Source organism: Schistocerca gregaria, chromosome 1, assembly GCF_023897955.1.
Source record: "Schistocerca gregaria isolate iqSchGreg1 chromosome 1, iqSchGreg1.2, whole genome shotgun sequence".
Lineage (NCBI taxonomy): Eukaryota > Metazoa > Arthropoda > Insecta > Orthoptera > Acrididae > Schistocerca > Schistocerca gregaria.
Window position 1 is genome coordinate 1,028,581,658 of NC_064920.1, and position 25,302 is coordinate 1,028,606,959.

General features: G+C 44.4%; 1 protein-coding gene across 1 annotated transcript in view; it reads left to right on the forward strand.

The window, feature by feature from the left end:
• LOC126279019 (uncharacterized) overlaps window positions 1-21,190 on the forward strand; it is a 43,236-nt gene extending 22,046 nt beyond the window's left edge. The window contains exons 2-3 of the mRNA XM_049979411.1: window positions 13,133-13,351; window positions 20,751-21,190. Coding sequence (XP_049835368.1) covers window positions 13,133-13,351; window positions 20,751-20,915 — 384 coding nt within the window. The 3' untranslated portion in view covers window positions 20,916-21,190. The remainder of the gene's footprint in view (window positions 1-13,132; window positions 13,352-20,750) is intronic.
• The last annotated feature ends 4,112 nt before the right edge of the window (window positions 21,191-25,302 follow it).

Below are 25,302 nucleotides of genomic sequence, written 5' to 3' on the forward strand. Positions count from 1 at the left end.
ATAGGGTTAACATGTACATGACAGAGTGCGAGAGAAATAGCACGATAATTGAGTGTACTCCAAAGTTAAAGTACTGGGGACAGCACGATTCTTTTGGGGAAAATACGTCTAAATGTCATACAGACTTGCCGTCAAATTCTGGCGGTATAAGGACCAAATGCAAAGCCGCGTCCAGCCGCAGTGAATTGGTGCCAACAACGTGGCCAACACGCCGGTGATGCTAACCTAGAAGGAAATCCATCGTCGACCACAAACGACAATGTCCAGGCAATGGAGTAACTGATTCGCAGCAACCTCAGAGAAACATCGTGGATACTGCTCGGCAGATGCGTACCTCAATAGTCAGTGCTCATCCCATCGTAAGAGCTCGTCTACAGTACCCTAAACTGTGGTCATACAATGTCCCACAATGAGGGATGGCATACACGAATTGCGTACGTAAGGTTACTTTGACGACTTGGCGTCACAAAGGGCATCCAGTTACAAAGTTAATAAAATTAGCATTTGTGAAATCCTGAAAAAGAGGACTCTGTGCTACAAACGAATAAATTCTAACCAAAGAAAAACTATACCCGGTCTAGTGCCGTTTTCTTTTTGTTTTTGACCGCGAAATTAAGTATGTGGCAGTTCTTTTTCTTTTTTTCCAATCAGTTTTACAACAAACACACGGTACCAAGAGCATTTCAATAAATCATCGGGACTTGATAGTCGACTAGAATAGTTTGCGCTTGTGGACACGATATCAGAGAGTACGTGTTAAACGGATATCCAGTATTAACTGCATTTTTCTACTCTGCGTTTTATCTCCGTATCCTTGAACTAGAGAGTCAAAAACATTGCTGTCACGGATCACGGGTGATATCAAAAACAACTGTGATAGTGGAAGGAAATTGGAGAAGTTCCCCAAACAACAAGCAGTTTGTCTGCGTCATCGCTCCTGTAAGGACGCCACATGGAAGCTGAAGCTCTCTATTTTCCTCTCTGGTGACTACTCAAGGAAACAATGTGTCCGTGATATAGCGTACTTGGAGTTGCAGTCCCGATAGTTAGAGACGTCATTCAGACGTCAGTCGCATTAGCTTGTGTATGTGTTACTCATTTTAGTAATATTAGGAGTTATCTTTTGGGGTTCCTACCAAAACTGTTAGCCAAAAATCCTGTGCAAACTGATGAAATTTTAAAGCTTGTTCTTGAAGGCAATTTGCAAGTAACAGAAAAGTCTGTACTGACATAGTTCGCACTGTGTTCAATGGAAAAAAACTGGTCCTGAACATCATACGCAAATGATAATCAATCCTTTTTATTTCATGACCGCATGTTAAGCTGTAGTTGACATTGAAAGACCTGCAGAGGGAAACTAGGTCTCATATCCAAAAGGCTAGCTCCAATTATTGTTTCGTAATCGTTGTCAGGAAGCGAAAACAAAAGGGATGTATCTGTGTTTCTTAAAACGGTTATTATGGCACCAGTCGAAAGCACAATCGATTCCTCTGTCTGTTGCCCTCCTTCCTGGGCACACTGATTCATAAACAGAATGTCAACATATGGAATCCCATCACATGCATGGATCTTAAACGTACTGTGTTTAACATCAGGATCCGACCACACGTCTAGTGACTCTTGAGAAGATAAAATCAAACACTGTGAAGGTGTATCTGATGTTTGTATTGAAATACACGGTCTAGTCACATTAAGGTGACCACCGTTTTGTTCGCGACCAACGTGCAATAACCATTCACAGAGGGCAGATGGCAGCACTTGCGTGGAGGGTATACAGGGTGTTACAAAAAGGTACGGCCAAACTTTCAGAAAACATTCCTCACACACAAAGAAAGAAAATATGTTATGTGGACATGTGTCCGGAAACACTTACTTTCCATGTTAGAGCTCATTTTATTACTTCTCTTCAAACCACAGTAATCATGGAAGGCAAACACACAGCAACAGAACGTACCAGCGTGACTTCAAACACTTTGTTACAGGAAATGTTCAAAATGTCCTCCGTTAGCGAGGATTCATGCATCCACCCTCCGTCGCATGGAATCCCTGATGCGCTGATGCAGCACTGGAGAATGGCGTATTGTATCACAGCCGAGCACGAAGAGTCTCAACATTTGGTACCGGGGTTGCGTAGACAAGAGATTTCAAATGCCCGCATAAATGAAAGTCAAGAGGGTTGAGGTCAGGAGAGCGCCGAGGCCATGGAATTGTTCCGCCTCTACCAATCCATCGGTCACCGAATCTGTTGTTGAGAAGCGTACGAACACTTCGACTGTAATGTGCAGGAGCTCTATCGTGCATGAACCACATGTTGTGTCGTACTTGTAAAGGCACATGTTCTAGCAGCACAGGTAGAGTATCCTGCATGAAATCACGATAACGTTCTCCATTGAGCGTAGGTGGAAGAACATGGGGCCCAATCAAGACATCACCAACAATGCCTGCCCAAACGTTCACAGAAAATCTGCTATGATGACGTGATTGCACAATTGCGTGAGGATTCTCGTCAGCCAACTGGCGGTGAATCGAGGAAGTACAGTACATACTGATGAAATTAAAATGAACTCTAACATGGAAATCAAGCGTTTCCGAACACATGTCCACATAACATCTTTTCTTTATTTGTGTGTGAGGAATGTTTCCTGAAAGTTTGGCCTACTTTTTTGTAACACCCTGTATAAAGCGTTTCCGGGGGACACAGGAAACAGTGCAGTCGTTGTCATAATGCGGAAACGGAGCCATTTATCTGACGTCGAAAAGGGTATGATAATTAACATTTGGATCAAGAATGGAATAATTTTCGAAACATTTAAATTTGTAAACAGTATGCGTGCCGCAGTGGCAAAATGTCGATATCCAGAAATGTGCTGAAGGAACTGTGTTGCACCCGGGGGCAATAGATGACAGGGGTGATCGGCTGTTGCGGAGATGTGTACGGGCGAATAGACGTGCAACTGTTGAGCAACTGACCGGCCAGATGAACCAGTGGGCTACCAACTGTGTCTCCTCAACATTCAGCGAACTTGATGCGCATATGAGCCTCCGTAGTAGGCGCCTGGTTCACGCACCCATGCTGAATGCTGTTCATCGGGTACGAAGGCTGCAATTTCCACGGCGGTATCGGAATTGGACCTCCACTGAGTGCCGATCCTTTTCAGATGAATACCGTTTCATGCGTGAAACGGCTGAAGGCAGACACCCTGCAGCAGTCACCGGAAGGGTCCAGGTCAGAGGAGGGAACGCCATGGCCTGGGACACGTTTAAATGTCATTAGCTGGGTCATCTCATTACTATAGAAGACACAACGGATCGGCGCAAGTGTTTATATATTCTTGGGGATAATTGTCCACCCCTACACGCAGCTTATTGTCCCTCGGCAATCTTTCTTTTAATATTATTTATTGTGCAGTAGTGGTACAAAGCTGTATCACTTTTCAACATAATCTCCCCCACGCTCAATGCAAATCCTCCAGCGCTTACAGAGTGCATAAATTCCTTTAGAAAAAAAATCTTTTGGTAGTCTGCGCAACCACTCATGCACGGCGTGGCGTACCTCTTCATCAGAATGGAACTTCTTTCCTCCCATTGCGTATTTGAATGGTCCAAACATATGGAAACCACATGGGGCAAGGTCTGGTGAGTATGGAGGATGAGGAAGACACTCAAAATGCAGGTCTGTGATTGTTGCAACTGTTGTAGGGGCAGTTGGGGCCTAGCATTGTCATGTTGCAAAAGGATACCTTCTGACAGCAATCGTCGTCGCTTTGATTTGATTGCAGGCCGCAGACGATTTTTAAGTAGATCTGTCTATGATGCATTGGTGACGGCGGTCCATCTGGGCATGTTATGCTCCAAAATGACGTCTTTGTCGTCCCGAAAGAGAGTCAGCATAACCCTCCCTGCTGCTGGTTCTGTTCGAAACTTCTTTGGTTTTGGTGATGAGGAATGGAGCCATTCCTTGCTCGCTCTCTTCGTTTCCGGTTGGTCGAATTGAACCCAGGTTTCGTCCCCAGTAACTATTTTCGCAAGGAAGCCATCGTCTTCTCGTTCAAAGCGCCGAAGAAGTTCTTCACAAGCATCAACACGTCGTTCTCTCATTTCAGGAGTCAGCTGCCGTGACACCCATCTTGCAAACACTTTGTGATACCGGAGCATATCATGCACAATGTGGTGTGCTGACCCATGACTAATCTGTAAACATGCTGCAATGTCATTCAGTGTCACTTGGTGATTTTCCTTCACTATGGCTTCAACTGCTGCAATGTTCTGTGGAGTCACAACTAGTTGTGCCTGACCTGGACGAGGAGTATCTTGGGAACTTCCTACTCCATTACTCCATTCCTTGACTTGCTGCTGTGACAAACATGCATCACCGTACTGACCCTTCATTCGTCGATGAATTTCAATAGGCTTCACACCTTCACTAAGCAAAAACCGAATAACAGAACACTGTTCTTCCCTGGTGCAAATCGCAAGTGGGTCGGCCATCTTTATACTAATACTGCGACGGTATGTGTGCATCTGCATTATGCTGCCACCTACAGGCCATTCTGCACGCTGTTTGTAGCACGCTTACGAACTTGCAGGATAACAGCGCGAAATTTCGATTTGTTATTACAAATTTAAGGTTTTCATTTGACTCAACCTCGCACGTGCGTGGTTCGAAGAGCACCATGGTGAGTTTACCGTACTCTCCTGGCCATCTCGTCATTCTGGAAGACACAATGGATCTAGGCAAATCTGCATGTATCCTTGGGGACCACGTCCACCGTTACATGCAGTTTGTTTCTCCTCTTCACAATAGCATCTACCAGCGGGGTAATGCAAAGTGTCATAGAGCATGCAGAACACGTGAGTGGTTTGAAGAACACCTGAATGAGTCTACCGTACTGCTCCGACCACCCTATGTCCCAGAGTTACAGCCAGTCGACAATCTGTGGGATCACCTCGATTGGGCTGTTCGCGGCATGGATCCTCCACCGTGAAATCTAGCGCAGATAGCCACTGCTCTGGAGTCGGCATGGATCCTCATCCCTGTCGGTACCTCCCAGAACCTCATTGACTCTCTTCCAGCACGTCTCTCAGAGGTCCGCTCTGCGAAAGGTGGCTTTTTGACAAGTGGTCACATGAATGTGACCGGAGAGAGTATAAATTATCTTCATCACGACATTTCTTAATGTGTAAAATCCACCAACGATAAGGTCTGATAAGTTACCTGTATGTAAGTTCTGATACACTAATGAGCCAAAACATTACGACTAATCTCTTCTTGGTCAACACTTAGAACGCTGTACTGTAGCATCCCTGCGTGGCACGGATTCATCAAGCCCTTGGTAAGTTTCTCAAGGTAGGTCTTGCAATTCCGGTGCTTTATGGGCAATGAGCTGCCGCCCGAAGGGTCCCAGATGTGTTCCATCGTGTTCCGGTCAGGCGCCTAGACATCAGCGTGTCTTTACTATCATGTTTCTCAAACCATTGGCCTTGCGACACACAGTTATCCTATCAGAAGATGCCATCGCCGATGGATGATTTCAAGCACGAAGTTCTGCAGGTGATCCACTGTAATGTTTACGTGGACCACAGCTGTCATGGTGCCTTCGATTACGAACATAGGCTTAAGGAAGCGCAGATGATTGTCCCCCATACAATAAAACTGCCCCAACCGGCCAGGTGACACGTTTGGAGCAGCCGTTCACCTGTATGACTGTGTATCCGAACATGACCATCGCCTTCTGTAACAAGAATCGGGATTCATCAGACCAAGCCACACGTCTCTATCGATTCAAGCTTCAATGTCGGTGATCCTGTGCGCATCATAGACTAACAGTCGACCAGTTTCATTGTTACAGAGATGCTCGTTCTCAGGCACCGGGCAGCAAAAATGTGCCCTTTCTTCAACCGATTATGTGAGTGGACTCCCCCAATTGCACCCGGTATCGTCGCTAGACTCATTCCCCACTCATTTCTGCTCCTCTGAAACACTTGTGTTACCGCGCCAGGTGTCGGCAACGCCACGACGCGGCATAGCCATGATATATTGACTCATCAATAAATATCGCTAATGTCGTGATTTTTTTGTTATATTCGAACTTTATTATGTGTGTCACTGCTACAGTTACACTACTGGTCATTAAAATTGCTACACCAAGAAGAAATGCGGATGATAAACGGGTATTCATTGGACAAATATATTATACTAGAACTGACATGTGATTACATTTTCACGCAATTTGGGCACATAGACCCGGAGAAATCAGTACCCAGAACAACCAGCTCTGGCCGTAACAACGGCCTTGATACGCCTGGGCATTGAGTCAAACAGAGCTTGGATGGCGTGTACAGGTACAGCTGCCCATGGAGCTTCTTCAAGAGTAGTGACTGGCGTATTGTGACGAACCAGTTGCGCGGCCACCATTGACCAGACGTTTTCAATTGGTGAGAGGTCTGGAGAACGTGCTGGCCAGGGCAGCAGTCGAACATTTTCTGTATCCAGAAAGGCCCGTACAGGACCGGCAACATGCAGTCGTGCATTATCCAGCTGAAATGTAGGGTTTCGCAGGGATCGAATGAATGGTAGAGCCACGGGTCGTAACACATCCGAAATGTAACGTCCACTGTTCAAAGTGCCGTCAATGCGAACAAGAGGTGTCAGAGAGATTAACCAATGGCACTCCATACCATCACGACGGGTGATACGCCAGTATGGCGATGACGAATACACACTTCCAATGTGCGTTCACCGCGATGTCGCCAAACACTGATGCGACCATCATGATGCTGTAAACAGAACCTGGATTCATCCGAAAAAATGACGTTTTGCCATTCGTGCACCCAGGTTCGTCGTTGAGTACACCATCGCAGGATGGATGCAACGTCAAGGGTAACCTCAGCCATAGTCTCCGAGCTGATAGTCCATGCTGCTGCAAACGGCGTCGAACTGTTCGTGCAGATGGTGGTTGTCTTGCAAACGTCCCCATCTGTTGACTCAGGGATCGAGACGTGGCTGCACGATCCGTTACAGTCATGCGGATAAGGTGCCTGTCATCTCGACTGCTAGTGATACGAGGCCTTTGGGATCCAGCACGGCGTTCCGTATTACCCTCCTGAACCCATCGATTCCACATTCTGCTAACAGTCATTGGATCTCGACAAACACGAGCAGCAATGTCGCGATACGATAAACCGCAATCGCGATAGGTTACAATCCGACCTTTATCAAAGTCGGAAACGTGATGGTAAGCATTTCTCCTCCTTACACGAGGTATCACAAAAACGTTTCACCAGGCAACGCCGGTCAACTGCTGTCTGTGTATGAGATATCGCTTAGAAACTTTCGTCATGTCAGCACGTTGTAGGTGTCGCCACCGGCGCCAACCTTGTGTGAATGCTCTGAAAAGCTAATCATTTGCATATCACAGCATCTTTTTCCTGTCGGTTAAATTTCGCGTCTGTAGAACGTCATCTTCGTGGTGTAGCAATTTTAATGGCCAATAGTGTACTTTTATTTCGAATGCTATGAATTATTGGATCATTGGTGTGCTTGTCGAAGAGGCAGAGAACGAGCGATGGGGCCGGAATACTGCTAAGGTACAGATGGGTCCGTAACATCGCATTGAACCCTCATAAAACGAAGCAGCTCTTTCATTGAACTTTACATCCTCGCTGCCCTATGGTGATAGCTACAAGAGAAAGTAATAAAAACTCATCTCCAACTTGGCTGGATAGTAACACAGATAGGCTCAAGACCTCCCTGACGATTACGTGTTTCATTCGGGGATGGTCTGTTTACATCGTTTCCACATTCAAGGAGAGCACCGGCAATTTCTCTTTCCGTCCTCTCATTCTGACCTTGAGTTTCTCTTCTAATGTGATCGTTGGCGATGGAAATCATCTGATATTCTCTGCAACATGCTTCCTTCCAGAGATGTCACTCCTATTTGGTTATCAAGAAATAAAGTGTAATATTTGGAAAAATGGACGAGAAGCAGTCCCAGAACATATGTGTACTTTGGCTTAAATGTTAAAACGCCCAACGACCTACAATGCATGGATCTGCAAAAAACCCGTTTGTACACATACTGGACTAGGACATAGGGATTTTTTTTCCAGCTAAAGAGTAGTCTGCGTCGCATTTACAGCTCTGCCTGACTGTATTCTTTAAAAAGTAAGGAACTATGTCGCGTGAATTACCATAGGTACAGAAGTATTGCTCGTTGCCTTCTCCTCAGCCTGTTAGCAGTGGTACAAATTAAGCTAAAATATAATTTTTCTGTGTCAGGCTTAATATTGTATCTGGCTGGAACTCGCTATCTTCATTCAGTAGTGTGATTCTGGGTATGCAGGGCTTTACATTTCTGATCTGTGTGCACTTAACTGGGACGTCAGTGAATCTTTGTTAATTCGTGGAAAAGATCCAACTCTCTCGCTGTTCTCATCTCCTTTAAGAGCACAAGTGGCACGTGCCGCTTTGTTGTTGTTGTGTAACGTGGTATCAAACACATGGCACCGGCGCCGGCTATGACGTAATCTCTAATGCTGCTCTAATCTGCCGGGTCGCGACACGGGCTTCCTCGTAATCAGCTAAGATTCGCAATGCTCCCACGCTGGCGGAAATCCGTTTAGCGCAGATCTGAGTGTAAGGCTAGCTCGTACTCGCTTTTACCGTTTGTCAGGACAGTATAGGTTGACGATTCGCGGTTTTATGGTCACCCACCTAATAGCACGCTGGTTCAAAACTGATTCGCTTTCTGTGGCAGTGTCTGTTAAAGTTTCTTGTACGTAGCTGTAGATGCTATCAGATGTCCATGCACAGGCTACACATTTTCTGTACATTATAATGCAGCTCTAATGAGTTTAGTTTCTAGGGTACTTTGAGGCCGAGAAACACTGGAATTTACCTCCATGATTCTCTCGCTTTATTCATCATCATCAAACAAATCAAACACCAGCAGAATAATTATGACTGAAAAGTGGAATACATCTGCCACATTCTACCTTCCTCAACACCTTTAAAAATTTCCCCAAAAATTGCGGCATGAGAATATATTCACGCTTTTTGTAACTTGCATCTCACCCCAAACTCCCATAAGCTCCCCTAACTACAATTCACTCCCACCCACAACTCCATCGCTGCTGTAAGTCGCTCATAGCCCAGTTGTCCATTGTACTCACTCACTTATTAAACCGAACTCATTGTCGTTATCTCTTTATATCTCTCCGCCATTTCTCCTCTATCACAGCACAGTCCCCTTCATTCTTTTCTACCGCTACAGTCTCCGCTCACTTTCACAGTCTCCCTCTTGCTCTCTCTTACTGCTAATATCTCACTCCTTCCTTCCAACTGCTGCTGTTTCTCCTCACTGCCACTACCCCTCTCTTTCTCAATGTCATATACTCTCTCTCCCATGATCACTGGCTCTCAAAGGCTTCCACTTTCTCTTTCTCATAATTCCCCCCCCCCCCCCCCCCCTCCTCAACCCCCTGGCAATATTCCTTCACTCTCTTCCAGCACTGTCAACTAAGTTCCTCGGGCACTGTGTTCCTCTGGTGAAGCATTGAAACCATTCTCTGCATGTTATTTCACTAACGGGTGCCTTACCATAGCTCTTCTCCAGCATTTTGTGAGCCCCAGCCACAGATTTCATGTTAAAATAGAAAATTAAAACTTCCCGCAAATAACGAGATCCAGGCTCAGGAGTTGATATATTAAATCGAGAACAACTTTATGTTGCAAGCATAAATACATTAATATTTTGATGGCATTATGTATACAAATGTCTAAGCAAACTGTATGACATTTGCGGCCTATTACGTGCACCACCATTTCTCGCTACTAGCGCTCATTGCTAAACACTGGTAGCAAAGTTGTAGACTTAATATCATTAAAGCTTCACTCTCTTCCCAGTAAGAGAGCATGGCGTGCTATAGGCGGAAGTCTGCATTCGGGCAAAAGAGATTGGCACACATACGTGAGCAGCGAGCAGAACCCTTGGCTGCCCTGCTCTACATGTATCTGCAAGAGACTCACTAATTCGTTCAGTCATCCATTCACTCATTCATCGTGTGAATTCGAACTTCGAAAAACAGTCGGTGCTCGTGTGGTGCGAGCTTCCGTAACCAAGGTAGCCGAAGTGTTTCAAGAGGCGCCGTATCGAAGATTTTAGCTTCTTTGCATTTACTTTAGGTTATCTGTCTAGTGCCATTGTATTTCTGCATTTTGAGTGAATGGTGTGGTTGTTAGACAGAGATTTGGAAATACTTTGGAGGTGTTTCGGGCCATGGTTCTGCTGAGACAAACGAACTTCTTTTTAGGTTTATTTGTTGTCCCCGTATTTATAGTTAGGCGGTTCTCCATGTAAGATCTGTTTTGAAGGATATGTCGCCCGTATCTTGCTGTTAGGTTCACTAGTTTGTAGGCGTGCTTTCTTTGTGGTGTTGTCCACTTCATCGTTTGAGATCCTGTTGTTGAGTCTCATGAAGCTCCGAAGTAGTCATCTTTCTGTGTCGTGTACTTTCTCTGCCATTGTTATGGCTCACAGTGACGTAGCCCTCGTTCAATGACTGGCCTGATTTAAGCTTTGTTAATGTGAAGTGCCGTTGTAGCACTGCATTCAGGAAATATGTCTTGCATATGTCAGACTATTCCCTGTCTCTTCCTGATTATAGGTGTTACATGGCCCTTAAGGTTGCCACCCATCAAGAGTGAAATGATATAGCAAGACGACAGTAGATTTACGATAATGATAGAAGCAGGCGAAATGGATTAAAATTTGTGTTGCAGCTGGGACTCGAACCCTGGTCATCTTTCTTACTTCGCAGAAATGCTAACCATTACACCACTGCAGTACGAGCGGCAACATTCTTGCACGAACTAGGTAAGCTGAGTGCCCTCCCCAACAGAAACTTTAATTCATTTTTCCCTTACAAATTGTCACTACTGCCAGGGCTCTCCAATGTTGGTAACCCCCCTAACATTGGACGTAATGGGACGTCTTTGTACCGTTGGTGATCTTATAGATCTTAGATTTCGATTTCGAGTCCCAACTGCAGCACAAATTTTAATTCATTTCGCCTGCTTCGATCTTTATCGTAGATAGTAAAAAGAGACTTAAATGCCTCAGGGAAACATTTAATTGTAAGAAAGTAGATTTGTTCAGTTAATTGCTTCATTCTGACCCTTGGCCATAGTACATAAGGAACAGCTTGGCGGAGCCGTCAAGTTACCTCTCATGTGAAATGATATACGTCCGGCACTGCTGACAGTGCAAAGAGCGGGGCCAAGCATGGCAGTGACGTCTTCCACTGTGACTGATGACTAAGTGGTGGCGCAGCTGACGATGGCCGTGAACAGGCTGCCTTGTCTCACAGTTAAACCCCTTACTGCGTTCGGGATGTCACTCTGGCTGTCACAGGCTCGTGGTGTAGGCTGGTACTGAGACGAGAATGATTTAGTTCACGAAAGGCTGAGCACTTATACCTACAGACTATGTTCATTTAGGGCTCAAGGTCCAAATGGTTCTAAGCACTATGGGACTAAACATCTGAGGCCTTCAGCCCCTAGACTTAGAACTACTTAAACCTAACTAACCTAACGACATCACTCACATCCATGCCCGAGGCAGAATTCGGACCTGCAACCGTAGCAGCAGCGCGGTTCCGGACTGAAGCGATAAGCCGGCCGGTGTGGCCGTGACTGTAGGAGGATACAAGATGACTTGGACAGAATTTGTGATTGGTATAAAGAACGGCAGCTAACTCTAAATATAGACAAATGTTTTAATGCTCCATTAGTAGTGTAGGGCTTGACACAGTCACGTTGATTAAATATTTGGGCGTAACATTGCAGAGCGATATGAAGTGGGACAAGCATGTAATGGCAGTTGTGGGGAAGGCGGATAGTCGTCTTCGGTTCATTGGTAGAATTTTGGGAAGATGTGGTTCCTCTGTAAAGGAGACCGCTTGTAAAACAGTAATACGACCTATTCTTGAGAACTGCTCGAGCGTTTGGGATCCCTACCAGGTCGGATTTAGGGAGGGCATACAAGTAATTCAGAGGCGGGCAGCTAGATTTGGTACTGGTAGGTTTGATCATCACGCAAGTGTTACGGAAATGCTTCAGGAACTCGGGTGGACGTCTCTGGAGGAAAGGAAGCGTTCTTTTCGTGAATCGGTAATGAGGAAATTTAGAGAACCAGCATTTGAGGCTGACTGCAGTACAATTTTGCTTTCGCGGAAAGACCACAAACATAAGATAAAAGAGATAAGGGCTCGTACAGAGCATATAGGCAGTCATTTTTCCGTCGTTCTGTTTGGGAGTGGAACAGGGAGAGAAGATGCTAGTTGTGGTACAAGGTACCCTCCGCCACGCACCGTATGGTGGATTGCGGAGTATGTATGTAGATGTAGATGTATTGTTTGTGCATTTTCGAATTTAGGTGCTTGTGCTAATGGAACCTAAGATCTTACGTTTTCACTGGCATGTAGAGGGATTCCTAGTAATATAAGTTGTGTATCTCTGATATCTTGCTGGTTTTCCTTCGTTAGGTGTTTATGCTGGAAAAGAACAATTGAGTTTTGATATAGTTTGGCTTAATTCTGTGTTTATCCTTTCGCTCTTCCAGTCTGGCTAAGTAGATGGTTCAAACGGCACTAAGGAACTTAACATCTGCCGTCATCAGTCCCCGAGACTTAGAACTACTTAAACGTAACTAACCTCAGGACATCACACACATCCATGCCCGAGGCAGGATTCGAACCTGCGACCGTAGCAGCAGCGCGGTTCCTGACTGAAGCGCCTAGAACCGCTTGGCCACAGCTTCCGGGGCTAAGTAGGTTCTGGATCTTTGTCGTACGCTGTTTGTTCGGTCCCCTGTGGTCCAGTACGCCGTTTCGTCGGCACAGAGAGCTATTAACCACAGTTTGGCATGTCGTTTGTGTATAGTGTGTAGAGGGCCGGAGAAATGATACCCCCCTGAAGTCGTCCTGCTTCTGGAGCGGAATAGTCGGCCATTTAGTTCCCGTTCATGCACTCTGTACGGCCTCTCTGTTTGCTGTTCGTCTGCCAGCTTTTGACTAAAACACCAATACAGTGGTTCGGAGTCACAGCTGAGCCGGCGTGCTTGCCCTGTTGCAGCCGGAGGCAGCCCCCAGCTGGATGATCGCCCTGCTGTACGCGCCGCTGTTCCTGGCGGCCATGGCGGTGCTGGCGCTCGTCGTGACGCTGCACCTGATGTACAAGTCGCTGCTGCTCGACTCCCGCTACAGCCACTATACGTTCTACATCGCCAGCGCCGTCACCGTGGCCGCCTTCCTCATGTGCTGCTGCATCGCCTTCTGCATCCGGCGAAAGCAGGTAACACCCGCCTTCCCCTCCTATGCTCTGTTAAAACCATGGCCTGAAAATAACTCAGCTATCTGAAGGTCTCAGTGGTAAAGTGTGGTAGCCGACCTTTTGGTGGTGTCGCGAAATCACGCAGTGAATCGTCAAATTATCATAAATAACATACTACATGTGGATCCAATGTGATTTTTTTTATACAGACGTGTGCATTGTTTTCACATACACTCACGCTCATAAATTGAGGACAATTGCAGAACGTGGTGCCACACAACGTCGCAGTACACAAAACTGGCGCTAATACCATAGACACATAGGGAACACACACGACGGTATTGGTGATAAGTTGAGAAAACAGTCCCGAAACACACGTGCTACACAACGCCACTGTTTCCTGCGCATGTACCCCGACGTCAATATGGGATATGATCACCATGCACACGTACACAGGCCGCAGAACGGGTTGCCATACTCTGGATCAGGTGGTCGAGCATCTGTTGGGGTATAGCCTTCCATTCTCGCACCAGTGCCTGTCGGCGCTCCTGAAGTGTCCTAGGGATTTGAAGACGTGCAGCGATACTTCGACCGAGAGTATCTCAGAAGTGCTCGATGGGGATTAGGTCTGGAGAACAGGCAGGCCACTCCATTCGCCTGATAGCTTCTGTTTCAAGGTACTCCTCAACGATGGCAGCTTGGTGAGGCCGTGCGTTATTATCCATCAGGAGGAAGGTGGGACCCACTGCACCCCTGAAAAGGCGGACATACTGGTGCAAAATGACGTCTCGATACACCTGACCCGTTACAGTTGCTCTGTCAAAGACACGCAGGGGTTACGTGCATCAATCATAATACCAACCCACACCATCAAACCACGACCTCCAAACAGGTCCCTTTCAAGGACATTAAGGGGGTGGTATATAGTTCCTGGTTCACGCCAGATGAAAACCCGGCGAGAATCACTGTTCAGACTATACCTGGACTCGTCCGTGAACGTAACCTGGGACCACTGTTCCAATGACCATGTGCTGTGTTCTTGACGCCAGGCTTTATGGGCTCTCCTGTGACCAGGGTTCAGTGGAATGCACATTGCAGTTCTCCGGGCGAATAAACCATGTCTGTTCAATCGTCTATAGACTGTGTTTCTGGAGACAAAGCAAGACTACCTGCAATACTCCGTGGCCGTCTGCGGACACTGATAGTAAGATATCGGTCTTCTTGTGGTTCTGTACACTGTGGACGTCCCGTACTGTAGCGCCTGGACACGTTTCCTGTCTGCTGGAATCGTTCCCATTATCTTGACATCACACTTTGTGGCATACGGAAGGCCCGTGCTACGACCTGCTGTCTTTGACCAGCCTCCAGTCGCCCTATTATTCTACCCCTCATAAAGTCATCAATATGTGTTCACTGAGCCATTTTCAACACACAATCACCATTAGCACGTCTGAAAACATCTGCACACTTACTCGCTGCACCGTGCTCTGACATGCACCAACACACCTCTACGTATGTGGACTGCTGCCAGCGCCACCGTGCGACGACCGCAGGTCACATGCACGGCATGGTCATACCCCGAGGTGACTGAAACCCGCAATCCGCCCACTAGAGCGTTGTTTCACAATGTCTCAGCATTATCCTTAATTTATGAGCATTAGTGTATATCTACCGCAATGACATATTTTTATAGTGGTAAATTCCATCCACAATTCTACTCCTACAATTCCGTCAAGGGCTACTGAAAAATTTTTACTTGCGAATCGAGTGCATTTAACACCCGTTTCCATAGATTTAGTACTGTTTTCTTTCTGGGCAAGTAAACGGAACATTACTGAGAAACCTTTCCAAAACACAAATTTAAAATGTCGTTTACAGATAACTCTTTTTGACCATAAACAACTTCGTAGGTGCACATTTTGCATATCATTGCATTTCAGCTGCCAGAAATTTCTGAATATGAGATGCTTGTCTTCATCACTTACAAGCTTGAAAAAATCGTTTGAGCATTTACATGTTTTAATAGAGCATCTCCCCGGCCCCCTTGTCCCTGTATGTTTTATGTCCCTTTCCCTCATTTCTCTTTTCATTCGTTTGTTCCTGGATACCTCCATGTTTTACCTTCTTCCGAGCTTTCTGTCGGCTCCGCTGATCATTTGCTTCTGCCGTATCTGCTTGTAGAATGTCAGGACCCGGTGCATCCTCCGAAGGATGCATTTCTGTGTTGTTCCTGGTAACCTACACAATTTCAGAGCTACAAGCTTTCTGTCTTCCACCCAAAAGTAAAATACACTGTCAGACAAGAAGAAAACACAATGTAGCACGAAGCAATAATCGGAATGGGACGGAAATCGGTACATGTGTTGTAGTACATGTACAGACAAAAAAAACAGTGATTACAACTTCAGAAAACTAGGATGATTTATTCAAGAGAAAGAGCTTTACAAATTGAGCAGATCAGTAATGCGTTGGTCTGCCTCTGGGCCTTATGCAAGCATTTATTCATCTTAACATTGATAGAACTGTTGGATGTCCTCCTGAGGGAGTAATGGCAAATTCTATCCAATTGGCACGTTAGAGCGTAAAAATTCCGGGATGATTGGAGGATCCTGCCCATAAAGCTCCAGACCATCTTAGTTGGCTACGTTGCTGGCCAAGGTAGGATTTGGCAAACACGCAGATAAGTAGCAGAAAACGCTTGTCGTGTTCAAAAAAATGGTTCAAATGGCTCTACGCACTATGGGACTCAACTGCTGTGGTCATCAGTCCCCTAAAACTTAGAACTACTTAAACCTGACTAACCTAAGGACATCACACACATCCATGCCCGAGGCAGGATTCGAACCTGCGACCGTAGCAGTCGCATGGTTCCGGACTGCGCGCCTAGAACAGCGAGACTACCGCGGCCGGCGCTTGTCGTGTTCCGGTGGGCACTATGTTACTGAAACGTAAGCCCAGAAAGGGGCATAGAATATCGTCAACTTACCACTGTCCCGCAAGACTGCAGCGGATGACAACCAAATGGATCCTGTCATATAAAGAAATGGCACCTCAGAACATCAAAATGGTTCAAATGGCTCTTAGCACCATGGGATTTAACATCTGAGGTCATCAGTCCCCTAGACTTAGAACTACTTAAACCTAACTAACCGAAGGACATCACACACATCCATGCCCGAGGCAGGATTCGAGCCTGCGACCGTAGCAGCAGCGCAGTTCCGGAATAAAGCACCTAGAACCGCTCGGCCACATCGGAAGGCACAGAACATCACTCCTGGTTGTCAGGCCTTATGGTGGGGGACAATCAGGTTGGTCTGGGGCGTTGCCAGACACGTCTTCGGCCTGGAATCTCGTTGACTGAAGCGGAATTTTCTCCAGCAATGAGTCTCGCTGTCTGCAAACCGCGCGACCGCTACGGCCTCTGGTTCGAATCCTGCCTTGGGAATGGATGTGTGTGATGTCCTTAGGTTAGTTAGGTTTAAGTAGTTCTAAGTTCTAGGGGACTGATGACCTCAGATGTTAAGTCCCATAGTGCTCAGAGCCATTTTAACCACTTTGAGTCTCGCTTCGAACTGAGCCCCAGCGACCAACTAACACGTATTTGGCGACGGCCCTGACAGCAGTGGGATACCGACTTGTCGCTCGCCATATGGCCCGACATCAAAGCGTGAGAGTCGAGAGTGCCACTTCTTTTCATAGCAGGATCACTTTGGTTGTCATCCGCGACACCCTTACAGCACGTCAACGATACTCTCTACGCCGCATTCTTATGCCCTTCACGGCAAGCCATCCTGGGCTTACACTTCAGCAAAATAATGGCTACCCATACACGGCGAGCTTTTTCTATTACTTGGCCAACAAGGTAGCCGACCGATTCAGAACGTTTGGAGCATTATGAGCAGGCTCCTCCAAGGATCCTGGGAGTCTGACTATCTAACGTGCTAATTGGACAGAATTTGGCACGATATCCCTCAGGAAAACATACAACAACCCTAACAATCAACGACAAACCAAATAACTGCTTGCATAAGGGCCCGAGGTGCATAAAAATGTTATTGATTTGCTGAGTTTGTGAAGCTCTTTCTCTCGAATAAATCATCCAATTTTTCTGAAACTGTAATCACTGTTTTGTCTGTACATGTACTAGAACACGTTTACCGATTTCCATCCTTTTCGGATAATTCTAGCTTGGTGCGTCGCTTTTATTTTTTTCTTAGAGTGTACCTAGTTAGTATGTGCTTGTTAACAGACTAATAAATATGCCAAATATAAATACACATCCAACACAGGCCTTACAGAATGTATAAATGCAAAAATAATGTGCGTAAGCAGGTAGATACATAACAGACTTTTGTTCATACGGCTCTGGCTCTGACCACTATGGGACTTAACATCTCTGGTCATCAGTCCCCTAGAACTTAGAACCACTTAAACCTAACTAACCTAAGGACATCACACAACACCCAGCCATCACGAGGCAGAGAAAATCCCTGACCCCGCCGGGAATCGAACCCGGGAACCCGGGCGTGGGAAGCGAGAACGCTACCGCACGACCACGAGATGCCGGCTGTTCATATGGGTTTCGAGGTATGGATGCAGCTGTAGATATTGCTTTATAAGAAACCGACGAAATACCTTACTACAGCACTTCAGCAACGTTAAGGATGGCACTTAACATGCCTGCCGTCGCAGGGCAACATAAACTATGGTAGGCCTCGCGACTTAACATTGTTTATTGGCTTAACGAAATATTTACATTTATCTGATTAGCAGCGCCGTTCAAGAACGTACACAGGATGTTTATCAGAGTCATATGTGTCCACATTCTCACACCTCGTTACTGAAAAACATTACCGTGGCACGATCACCGCACACGTTACCGCTTACAGGCAGCACTGTTTGTGCCTCTTACCACTATTTAGCTCCACACGTCCTGCCAACATCGTCAGTAGCTAGAAACTGAATTTCGAAATAAAACTGCTGTACCTGGGATTATAGTGGAACTATCAACTAATGACAATTTTTTGAGAGCAATGAGGCAGTTTCCCATCGACTCTCACTTACCACTGCTTACAAACGAATTCTTCATTTCACCCTTAAAATATGAAGAGGTTTTTTCACTCTTGCTTATCCTTTCCCATATATTTTCTCTTAAATTATCGCGTAGCTCCTAGACTAAATAATGAACGTCAACTGTGACACGCTTCTTAACTCGATGATCTAGTGCTCAAACATCTAAGATCAGGAAACTGTGCAGTTCGCATGATTCATAGTTTTAGAAACAGGCAAATCAACATCTTATCATACAATGCGTGATAAGAAAAATGAAACAAGTAGAAGACATGGTCGGACGTCAATGTAACTCCATATACGTAAGCACTATCGGCGGCGGGGCGGCGGTGTGTAAGGAATTAGCTTTTACGTTTCCTCTGCCAGGTAAAACTGCCACCAGAGAGCATTAGTGTTGTTCCTGTGATTCTTCCATATCTCCGGGTGTATTTTATGACGAAATAAATCTCGGGTGAACAGTTTATTGATGGTGTACAGGTTACCTGAATATATTAAAGGTCTCACAGATTGGCACTGTCAAAAGTGTTGAACCTGTGCAGGTCCTTTTAGAAACACTGATCTGGATTAAAACGTTCTTGTTGTTGTTGTTGTGGTCTTCAGTCCTGATACTGGTTTTATGCAGCTCTCCATGCTACTCTATCTTGTGCAAGCTTCTTCATCTTCCAGTACCTACTGCAACCTACATCCTTCTGAGTCTGCTTAGTGTAGTCATCTCTTGGTCTCCCTCTACGATTTTTACCCTCCACGGTGCCCTCCAATACTAAATTTGTGATCCCTTGATGCCTCAGAACATGTCCTACCAACCGATCCCTTCTTCTGGTCAAGTTGTGCCACAAACTTCTCTTCTCCCCAATCCGATTCAATACTTCCTCATTAGTTATGTGATCTACCCATCTAATCTTCAGCATTCTTCTGTAGTACCACATTTCGAAAGCTTCTATTCTCTTCTTGTCTAAACTATTTATCGTCCATGTTTCGCTTCCATACATGGCTACACTCCATACAAATACTTTCAGAAATGACTTCCTGACACTTAAATCTATACTCGATGTTAACAAATTTCTCTTCTTCAGAAACGCTTTCCTTGCCATTGCCATTCTACGTTTTATATCCACTCTGCTTCGACCATCATCAGCTATTTTCCTCCCCAAATAGCAAAACTCCTTTACTACTTTAAGTGTCTCACTTCCTAATCTAATTCCCTCAGCAACACCCGACTTAATTCGACTACATTCCATTATCCTCGTTTTGCTTTTGTTGATGTTCATCTTATATCCTCCTTTCAAGACACTATCCATTCCGTTCAACTGCTCTTCCAAGTCCTTTGCTGTCTCTGACAGAATTACGATGTCATCGGCGAACCTCAACATTTTTATTTCTTCTCCATGGATTTTAATACCTACTCCGAATTTTTCTTTTGTTTCCTTCACTGCTTGCTCAATATACAGATTGAATAACATCGGGGAGAGACTACAACCCTGTCTCGCTCCCTTCCCAACCACTGCTTCCCTTTCATGTCCCTCGACTCTTATAACTGCCATCTGGTTTCTGTACAAATTGTACATAGCCTTTCGCTCCCTATATTTTACCCCTGCTACTTTCAGAATTTGAAAGAGAGTATTCCAGTCAACATAGTCAAAAGCTTTCTCTAAGTCTACAAATGATAGAAACGTAGGTTTGCCCTTCCTTAATCTAGTTTCTAAGATAAGTCGTAGGGACAGTATTGCCTCACGTGTTCCAACATTTCTACGGAATCCAAACTGATCTTCTCCGCGGTCGGTTTCTACTAGTTTTTCCATTCGTCTGTAAAGAATTCGCGTTAGTATTTTGCAGCTGTGACTTATTAAACTGATAGTTCGGTACTTTTCCCATCTGTCAACATCTGCTTTCATTGGGATTGCAATTACTATATTCTTCTTGAAGTCTGAGGGTATTTCGCCTGTCTCATACATCTTGCTCACCAGATGGTAGAGTTTTGTCATGACTGGCTCTCCCAAGGCCGTCAGTAGTTCCAATGGAATGTTGTCTACTCCGGGGGCCTTGTTTCGACCCAGGTCTTTCAGTGCTCTAACAAACTCTTCACGCAGTATCGTATCTCCCATTTCAAAAACGTTCTTACCATTGAGAATTTACAAGAAGGTGATGCATAGCACTCCATTAATTCTCTGTTGTTCCACCAAATTCTGCTATCCCTAACCTCCAACTAGTAACACAATAACAGAAGGAAATCAATTTTACTTGTTCCACCCTAAGAGTTACTTCACCAGCTCATGTCCTGCTGCCAGCATGGGATACTATCCTCTTGAAGCGAGCCCTTCGGGAAACTGATTTTCTTTTCTGACTGTTGTAGATGTACGCACGTCTTGGCTACGTGACTGCGCGCACGCGGCTGTTGGACGGGAAGACGTACCTGCCTCTCTACGTGGACGTGGAGGCATCTCCAGCCAAGATCAGCACGCTTCCGGTCAAGTTCGTCGCGCCCCCAGAGAACACAGCCAAACCTTCAGCAGGCTGAACGAGAGCGCCGCCTGTCCGCTGCTCCCAGAAGCAGCGCCCTCTGGTCACGTGACGTCAGAACTGCACCCAGCGGGACTTCCCCGCGGTCGCATCATCCGAGCGCACGTCTGCGCCGCGACCTGTGTGCACTTTGCAGTCGCCGCATTTCCTTGTGAGCTACACGGATCTCTGCACTCCGTCAGAACAGAGGTGTTCAGCGTGGTGCAGATTCCCATCAAACTTTGAGGAGCGTAATGAACAAACAATAAAAAAAATTCTACAGTACACAGAAAATCGGGAATAACAATATGGCCCACTGACAATAACGACAGCAAAATTTCCACAGTAAAGAAGTATATTGTTGGTGATTTGATGAACCTGATGTATGTAGCTCAAGGAACGAGGAAGGAGAAGGTTTCGAAACCATTCTGTCTTTGTAGCACTTTGGTTCGTCTAGTATGTCACAATGAAACAATGATTGTTCAGTCAATAATTTTTGGCAGAACTACTCAAACTCCAAAGTATGAGTGACAGAGAAGTCAGATGGAGTATCTGTGCTCATATTTTGTACATAATGAAATGTACTGGATAACCAGTGTTGGACATGAAACAGGACATAATCATCATTTTTGATGATGATAGTAATACAAGAGTAGCGATGGAAAACAACATGAATAGAACTGTAACCGAGAAAGTTATCAAACACTAATATTACAGATATTATTTTGTTGTAAATACAAAATTTTGCATCGAACTGGATTACTGCGTCAGCCAACTTAAAATCTGTGCAAGCGTGAAACAGTGTCTCAATAGCGATGGGCCTCAGTAGCATCATTTTTTATCTCTTTCATCAGGTTTCACTGAATATGTTTTTTCGCAGAGTTCAATACCTATCCGGGACGAATTCTGTATTGAGTTGGAGAGGTGAAGTGCCTTTGTTTCTTAAAATGAGTACCTTATATTAAACATATTGGTTGTTAATGCTAGTCAGTAGTTGTAACGATAACAACCACCTCTCAGTATTTCAAATATCATCTAGCAGAAGAAAGTAGTTGAAGATGAGGAATGATGTGTTAGAAGAGGAAAGACACATGTTTCATGTCAGCCAAGCTTGTGCTTTCAGCTTCAATATAACTCTTCAATGTTATCTTCGAACTTTCCATACTATACCTGCCTTTTGCAAATCAAGAATGCTGTCTGGTTTTCTCTGTAATCCTTTTTGCCCCACATCACACTTTTTTTTACACAAGGTTCACAAGTAAATTCCAAGGTATATGTGCCAATATGCATACTGAAGCAAAAGCTTGTACAACAGTTCTGACATTCTTCGTGTTCTATTAGTAATTTAGTCTGTAAGTATGGCTTTAATTATTATCTTTAAAATGAAATATACTTAAAATGTGCTACTGGTTACCTATACCCATATATTTGTCTCTTCTATTGTTCAACTGAGACGATTATTTGAACCAGTTCAACACATTATTTAAAAAAAAAAATCTTTTCATCTTGTGATGTGGAAGTTGTACATAGATAAAATTCCTTACAGAGCCATCTGTCTTATATATTCTGCTCTTAGAAAATAACCATTATGTGCGTTCTATATTTAATTCCAATGTTTGCATAAATTAACGCTTACCACATTTGTATAAATGTGTGAATAAATAAAGTTTATGAACAAATGAAACTGTTTTATACCTTACGTTTTACGCTTTGTATGCTTCGTTCCCAACAGAAAAATTTAATAAAGAAGCCCGCTTCTAATTGCAGGTGCTTACTGTCAGTTACGTCCAGGTACTTCGGTTTCGTATCGAGAGACGAATCCAAAAGTACACTTCATAGAGAAAAAAATGGGTGCTGTAAACTGTTTATACGTGTACCTGCAGTGACGATCCTTTTCTTTTTTTATTCAAGTGACCTCATCGTGGACAAGACCTTTAACCGTAACCTGACTTATCTTTTTACATTCCATTCTTCCTGAAAAACATTTCCCAACTGGCATATTCGTCTTCGTCGGGTTTTTCAAGCGATTGTGTTAGCTGTACTCGGTACTGGATTATAACCAGATTGGGGTCCAAGTGGATTGGATTACCCCTAGATTTGAGTCCGAGTGACGGGTTGACGGACACCGTCGACCACAGCTGCTGACGAAGGCAAGAAGCTCACCTCCCGAAATGTTTTGGGGACAAAATTTAAATCGTCAGGCTGGCAGTGCACTCAGCTGTCTTCATCAATCACGTTGACAACTCTTCGTATATGCTTGCTCTCCGTATCCATTATGACAAATTTTTGCCAGAAATGTGGTCAATATGACACTATAATTAGATAAATGTAAATAAATCTTGTTGGGTGCAAGACACACCATTGCAGAAGGCCTCTCGTGCCTTGCACATCAGTGTAGTTGAGCACATCCGTCAGTCACCATTTCTGTATGTTGGATCTTGTAACGTCCCACCGGTTAGTGAGTAGTTAAAAAATGGTTTAAATACCCGTGAATATTTTGCCTTCGGTCTCGCTCAACGACTGCATATATGGTCTAAAATATGCTTGTTCAATAAATACAGGATACCATAATGGATTTCACTACAGTGATGTAGGCCACAACTGATGTAAAGTAAGTACGTAGAGTTATTCACTTCAAAACCTGTATCTTATGAGCTCATGATCAATCTTCGGTGTAATACGCCTCTTGTTACTACTACAGCTAACCGATGGTAGCACATACTACACTGGCAATATTAAATAGTCCAGATGCAGTAATTTCATTGAAATGCGTGTGAGAGGTCCATTGCATTGTTCAACACTAACGCTCAACAAAGTACAAATATAACTCCACGTATCATTCTGCCTTTTGCGATATTAAATCAAACTGTTTCACACTCCGAAATAATCCGTCACTGCACTGTTCTAATATGCTGTTTTAGACAATATCCAACACACGAGTTGCTCTATTGTAAATCAAACCTGAATCATGCTCCAACAACTTATCTCAACTGTTCGCACAGACCTGTCCTCTAGTGGGTCCAACACTCATCTGCCCTAACAACACTCGAGGCCGAGTATTTATACTCTTCCTACAATGTACTACTGGTTATAATAATGCAAAACATAATATATAATATTAAATAGTTTAACAACATTATCAAACACTCTGTAACAGTCCCAACTTTGCTACAACAAGTTTAAGACATTTTCTAAACACATAAGAGTCACATTAATATTGAAATTGCAGAAATAAGCATTTTAACAATGCCAAAAGATCAATTATCTATATTTTGTTAATTAGGCTCGAGATTTAATTCCTACCATTTACAGATGATAAGAACGAATTATATTATTCTTTTATCTAAACATTTTCCATGTATTAATTTTCTGGATCTGATTTTGATTGTTTATGGTACAAAGGGTATTGTAACTACTATTGTTTGGTATTGCTATTATTCTTCTAAAAGCCTTTTTCTTATTATCGAAAAGAAATTGAATTTAATTATAGCTGGAGACATAAGAGTACTTATATAGTAATACGTAATGCAGGGCTAGTAAGCATTAGCCTGGAATGTTACAATCTGAAACATGGTTCTCTGATTGCATTGATTTTTCACATACATTCCTCGTCTAACAAATGTATGAACACACGGAGAAAACTGCCAAACATAAGATGATTTGCGATTACTGTACGCTTCCTGTCCGCCTCCGTGGCTCGGTGGTCTGCATGAGGAAGAACTGGGTTCGATTAGCGATACCGCAAGGACTTTTCCTTGGCGGGAGGACTGGTACGGTGCATCCAGCCTTGTGATGCCAATTAAGGAGCTACGTGACTGAGAAACAGTGGCTCCATGGTAGGAAAGTCGGTAAAACGGCCCGCAGAGAGGTGTACTTACCACATGCCCGTTCACACCACATCTGCATGACGCCTCGGTGGCCGGTCGACATCCACTGGCCCTTCAAGGACTGGACGAGGAGCTGGTGCACTTCATACTTTTCTCTTAACTAGTCCGACTCAGCATAACACCGCGTAGAGTACGTGGATATGCCATCATGATACCACTTTATTTGTTTCACTTAAACTAGTTTCAGCGAGGTTTTCCCTACATCACAACTTCTGAATACATGGAAAATGCAGAAATAAACACGCGCAAATTACGTTTATTTTTTATTATATTTGTCATTAATTATTTACCGTAGTATTTGACATCTTTCCTCCCATGTTACCTAATTGTTACAAAATGTGACATAACTCGGGGTACATAAAATGCTCGTAGAGAAATAAAAACAAAATTTCCATTGTTTTGGTTCCAAAAGAACAAACTAAAAATGCCATGATAATCATTTTTCTTTAGCTTCTATACAATAGCGTCCTACTCTCTCATTCCTTTCTATCGTAGTTCACGATTGTCATACGTCTTAAG